General features: G+C 41.3%; 1 protein-coding gene across 1 annotated transcript; it reads left to right on the top strand.

Moving 5' to 3' along the window:
- Nucleotides 1,978–2,916, top strand: LOC107636639. Its single transcript, XM_016340136.1, has one exon. The coding sequence runs from the start codon at nt 1,978–1,980 to the stop codon at nt 2,914–2,916; it is 939 nt and encodes a 312-aa protein (XP_016195622.1).

Below are 6,375 nucleotides of genomic sequence, written 5' to 3'. Positions count from 1 at the left end.
GACCTTTGATAGTGCTCTGCACGCTGAAAAAATATGTACCTTGAACATGAATTGCCTCTTACATTTGTTCCACAGTGTATGGAGGTGGGAGGAATCGGAACACAGTGAAACTCGTAGGGTGTGGCTTGAATGATTTAGGGTTCCGTTACACACATGGTCCGTCGATACATTCAACACGATAGGAGGCCAGTAGGGGGAAGTAGTTGGGTATGCTCGAGAGACAAAATTGTGCAATTCCTTCACTGTAGGTCGCGTACAGATTGATACATGCATAATGGACGTCATTAAGGAATGGATCCATATAACAGTTGGTTTTGGGGGCTTTGACGTATTGGTAAAAGAAGTTGGTCATGAGGAGTGTAACTTGTAGTGCACAAGAAGCCCGGGTTATGAAGCAATAATACCCGGTGAAAAAATAAACTCTGGTAACACAAATCCAAATTCAAGAGTGGGTATGGAGCTGGGACATCAAGCAGGACCGTCGCATGAGGGGCTCAGGATGAAGACATGCTAATACAGGTAACACGGGAAGAGGAAGGAGACAAGGGTAGAATGGTAATTCCATCTGTAATTTTGAATGAATGGTCTAATTGCAGTAATGATAAAAAACGCTTGAATCTCGAAACAGATCAATCAGTTACAGGCGAGAATAAAGGTATGGCTGATTTTGGGGGAAGGACAGTTATGAGTGATGTGGCTGATTCAGAGAGGACATTAACTTATGATTATAACGGGCTGAAAGGGGGTCCAATAAGGGGAAACAAAAAGCTAATTCACAAAGCTTAGTGTGGGCCTGCTGGAACAAAAACATAGAGCAGGAGAAACCTTTCCTACTGGGCCCAACCTCAAGTAAAGTTGGCAAAGAGGACGCTAGGCCTGTGCTTGAGGAACTGGGTCGGGTAATGCGCTGTGCGCTGAACAGAACAGACCGACATGTGGGTAGCCATCACAACAGCGTTGGTCTTCTTGAGGTTGATGGCGGTGCGCTCGTTGGGGCTGACCAAGGGGGAAGTCGGCGGACTGTGGATGGACAGAGCAAACTACGCAGCCGTGAGATTGCATGCACAAGGACTGTCGACAGCACGCAGGTAGGGATTGCTAGGAATAGCTCGGACTCGGTGATTGATGGCAGAGATGTGGGGACTGGTGAGCCTGGCGTCTTGAACGACGCAGTTGCAAGGGAACAAAAGAAGTGTGATGTGTGTAGCTCCTAAGTGGGGAATGTGGGTCCATGCTTTGGTGAAGTAACCAGTAACTGACCTGGTACGAATGTAGGTGGAGGTCCGGTTCAAAGTGGTATGAGGAAAAGTTCCAACCATGATGATGGGAGCCTTGGAGGAATTGAACTTGGGTATGAGGAAGGTGAGATTGCTACGGAGGACACTGACAAGCAGGGCCAGACGCTGGATGAGCAGATGCTGGAAAACCGGAGAAGATGACATTATGGCAATACTTCATGCGCAGAACGAAGAAATAGAACGCAAAAGAAAACTGGCGAAGCAGAAGGAAAAACTGAGACTGTGCAGACCCAAACATAAAATAGGTGTGTCAAAAGAATTTTAAATAATTTTTAGCTCTTGGAATATTAGGGAGTTAAGGGGTGATGGTAAGATAAGAATGGTGAAAGAATTAAAAAAATGACATAGATTAAACATGCTGGGGTTGATTGAGACTAAAAAGCAAGTAGTGACCAGATTTGATGTTGCGAGAATTTGGGGGCAAGAGGGTGCAGGGTGGGATTTTGTAGGCTCTGATGGTGCAGCGGGTGGACTCTTGTTAATATGGGATGAATCTGTATTTAAAATGAATAATTGTTATAAAGGGGAGAGATGGTTGTGTGTTAAAGGGGTCCTGGTAAAGAGTAATTTCAATTGTGCTATTTTCTTGGTCTATGGTGCACATAATAGGGATGCGAAGATTTAGGTGTGGGAAGAGCTGAGTTACATGACTAGGTTATGTCAGGTCCCTAGTTGCTACATGGGAGACTTTAATGAAATAGTGCATGTGGATGAAAGGCAAGGTACTGATTATCTACCTAGGTCGGCGGAAGAATTCAAGAGTTGGATACAGAATATGGATCTAGTGGATCTGCCGCTCATAGATCGCAAGTTCACATGGTTTCGAGGACGTTCTTGCAGTCGTATAGATAGAGCTTTGGTTAGCATGGAGTGGTTAGAAGAGTTTCCTGAGACTAGGATACGTGGTGGACCAAGGGGTTTGTCAGATCACTGTCCTGTAATCTTAGAGTACATGAAGCAGAGGGGGGGTCCAAGGCCATTCCGGAGTCTAGATTCATGGTTTACGAATGAAGGCTTTCTCAGCTTGGTGAAGGAAGAGTGGAGAGGTTTGGGGGAGATACAGTTCACAGACAAGTTGAAGGCTCTGACGATTCCGTTAGGGAATTGGCATAAGGCTATATTTGGGGATATGGACAAGAAGATTATGAAGTTTGAGGAAGAAATTAAGAAGATTGATGACCTGGTAAGCAATGGGGTGTATGATGGAACGATGGAGTCTAGAAGGAAGGCCCTGGTTACCTACTGTGAGAGGTGGTATGTCAGAAAAGAAATCCATTGGAAACAGATGTCTCGGCCTCGACAAGCAAAGGAGATGGACAAAAATACAAGATACTTTCACAACATAGCTTTAGCAAGAAGGAGGAATAATAGGATTGACACACTTTTAATCAACGGCAGGCTGGTCAGGAATCAAGCTAGAATAAAAATTGCTATCAAGGAATACTATAATGATTTATATCATCAGGATAATTCTCCTATGATGGCCTTCAGAGATGGTCTGTTAAGTAGGATAGAGCAGGAAGACTCTGTAAATTTAGAGGCGCTGCCGACAGCTGAGGAGATCAGAGAAGCCATGTGGGATTGTGAGTCTTGTAAGGCACCAGGTTACGACGGGTGATAACGAGAATTATTGCCGGTTTAGAATCAAGAATCAATTCGTTAGTAGCATAGTCCAATCCAATAATAAATTCTCAAGATCAAATAATAAAGTCACAATATAAAATAACCGAGAGTATTTAGCTCCCGGGTCGTCTTCCCTAGGAGTTACAATGAAATGTATAATTATTGGCTATGAGAGAGAGCATGAGAGCATGGGGATTGGGAATGAAAGCAAGAGTAAGCAAGAAATGTAAATAGCAAGAAAGTAAATAAGCATGCAAGGAATGTAAATGGCAACTCTTGGCAAGGAGTGGGTAATCTATGTTTCCTATCCTAGTTGTGGACCACAAACATAGCAATTGTATGGAAGCAATACAAACTAGTCAATCCTCCTTGAGAATTGGTCAAAAGGTATAATTGATCTTAATCCATAAGTCCTAGTCAACTCACTAATTGCTTAGTGAAAGACTAGCGTCAACGGAAACCAAATGAATTAACTATTCTCACACAATGCGGAATGGACATCCACAACTCAATTCCACCCAAACATCCAATTTCTCAACCAAGAGTGTGAAAATTAAACATGCAAGAAATTAAACATCAAGGCAAATAAAAGTCAATGCAATAAAAGTCAAAGCAATTAAATGCAAGTAAAGGAAACTTAAAATGCAAGCAACCTCTTGGCAAGTAATTGAAGGCTAAGGCTAACTATCCTAGTCATTGACCACAAACCTATGATGATTATGAAGAGTTAATCCTACTTAGTCAACCTTACATCGAAGATAAGTCAAATAGGCATAGTTAATTCTAATCCCTAAGTCCTATGTCAACACTAAGGGGTCATATAGAGTCAAGGGAGACCAAATCAACTAACTACTCTAATATATCAAACAAGAATGGACATCAATGACTCAAGGATCACTAAAGTCAACAATTTCAAGCCAAGAGTGTAGAAAAACTAAGTAGAAACTAAGCCAAGCATTTTATCAAACACTTGGTGTGCATGAGAATAAAATAATATTAAATTATAATAAAATAAATTCTAAAACTACCAAAACAAGAAAGTGACAATGACAATTAAAGAAAGCAATAAATGGCATGGAAACATAAATTTGCATTAATTGGAATTAAAATAACAAAAGTGTTCATAACATGAAAAATGTCATAAAAGAGAAAATAACAAAAGAGATGAAGAAGATAAAGACAAGAAAGCATAAAAACATAAATGAAACTACATTAAAGCAAGAATTAAAGTGCTGAAATTAAAAGGAAACTAAGAGAAAACATAATAAAAATTAAACCTAATTGCCCCCTTCATTCCTCTTCACTTTGGCCTTAAATGGCTTCAGAAAATGAGTTTGATTGGGTTTTGGAGACCCAGAATTCACCCCCAGTGATTTGCATTAATGAGCTCACGTGCAGGGACCTGTGCGGACGCGCAAGTACCTATGCGTATGCACGGGTAGACTTATGTCCACTATATCAAATTGCATATCATTTTGAAGCCCCGGACGTTAGCTTTCCAATGCCGCTAAAACCGCCTCATTTGGACCTCTATAGCTTAAGTTATGACCAATTTAGTACAGAGAGGTCAGGGCTGGCAGCTTTCCAAATCCTTCATTTCTTGAATTCTTCCTTTTTGCATGCTCTTTTCCTTACTTCTTCAACCCATACTTGCCTTGGAAACCTGAAAATCACTTAACAAATATATCAAGGTACCAAATGGGATTAAAGTGAATAAAATTGACTAAATTAAGCACAAAAGAGCATGTTTTCACATTTAGGCACAATCTAGGGAGAAGACACAAAATCATGCTATTTTAGTGTATAAGTGTGAGTTTATGTGATGGAATCCACTCAAATCAAATCAAAATATATCGTCAAATATAGATTCATCAAAGGGTACAACATGAATTTTATTAAGAGGTGTTGGGGTGAGATTGGGTTAGAATTCATGGCTGCAGTGATGGGGTTCTTTCAGTCGTCAAGGTTGCCGACAGACTGTAACATCAGTTGGGTGGTGTTGGCACCTAAGTTCATTGGGGCAAAAGAGATTAAATATCTGCATCCTATTAGCATGGTTGGGTGCGTTTACAAGGTTATCTCTAAGGTTTTGGTTAGGAGGATGAGATCAGTAATGGCAGCATTAGTGGGGGAAACTCAGAGTGCATTTATAAAGGGCCAAAAAATACATGATGGAGCACTTATCGCATGTGAAACGGTAAACTGGATTAAACTGAGAAAAAAGGAGGCAGCAATAATCAAGCTAGATTTCCAAAAAGCATATGATAGATTCAAGTGGAGCTTTGTGGACATTGTCTTGCAAAAAATGGGGTTTGGTCAAAGATGGAGATCGTGGGTTATGGAGTGTGTGACCACTGCATCTATGTTGGTTCTGATAAATGGGTCGCCATCCAAGCTGTTCAAGATGGAAAGAGGCCTGAGACAAGGTGACCCTCTCTCTCTGTTCTTATTTGTACTGGTTGTGGATGTTCTACATCAAATGGTGGGAGAGACAGTCAAGAATGGACAAATATCACCATTGTTGATTGGGAGAGATAATATACCGCTATCACATCTTCAGTTTGCTGATGACACAATTCTGTTCTACCCACCAGAAGAGGATACTATCAAGAATTACAAGCGGCTATTGAGATGCTTTGAGTTGATGTCAAGGCTCAATATTAATTTTGACAAGTCGAGCTTGATTCCGATAAATTGTGACGAACAGTGGATCCAGAATATGTGCCAGTTGTTGGGGTGTAAGAGTGAGTCTCTACCAGTCAAATACCTGGGTATTCCCTTGGATGCAAATCCGAGGTTGATAAAGACCTGGAAGCCTATAATAGACAAAGTGGAGGAGAAGCTCAGTTTGTAGAAAGCTAAAGTTCTGAATAAAGCTGGGAAGTTGGTGCTAATTAAATCAGTCTTAAATAGTTTGCCTGTGTATTATCTGAGTTTGTTCAAGATGCCAAGAGCGGTGGCTGAGAAATTGATTTCACTACAAAGAAGGTTCTTGTGGAGTAAGGATGATGGTAGTAATGGAATGGCATTAGTAAGATGGAAAGTGGTGCAGGCCCCTAAAAAACTAGGCGGGTTGGGAATTGGGGATGCTATGATCCATAACACAACTATGTTGTTTAAGTGGTGGTGGCGGTTCGCTAAGGAGGATTGACTGTTGTGGAAGAAGGTGGTTTGTTCCTGCTATAATTTGAATCCCAATGAGCTGATGTCAACTCAGATGCTACCTACAAGAGGAGGATCGTGGAAGGATATCTGCCTGCTACAAATAACGAATAACCATATAAGGGATAAGATGGTTACAGGCTTGACTATGGAGATTGGTGATGGGCGGCGTACGCGGTTTTAGGAGGATATATGGTTGCTTGGTGGGTCTCTAAAAGAGCGGTTTCCCAGGCTCTTCTCTGTTTTAAACTAATGTGGATCTGTTATAGGGGATTGTGGGTTTTGGGACGGG

Source organism: Arachis ipaensis, chromosome B04 (assembly GCF_000816755.2).
Source record: "Arachis ipaensis cultivar K30076 chromosome B04, Araip1.1, whole genome shotgun sequence".
Classification (NCBI taxonomy): Eukaryota; Viridiplantae; Streptophyta; class Magnoliopsida; order Fabales; family Fabaceae; genus Arachis; species Arachis ipaensis.
Note: the sequence above shows the minus strand (reverse complement) of the source record. Positions and strands in the feature narration are given on the sequence as shown.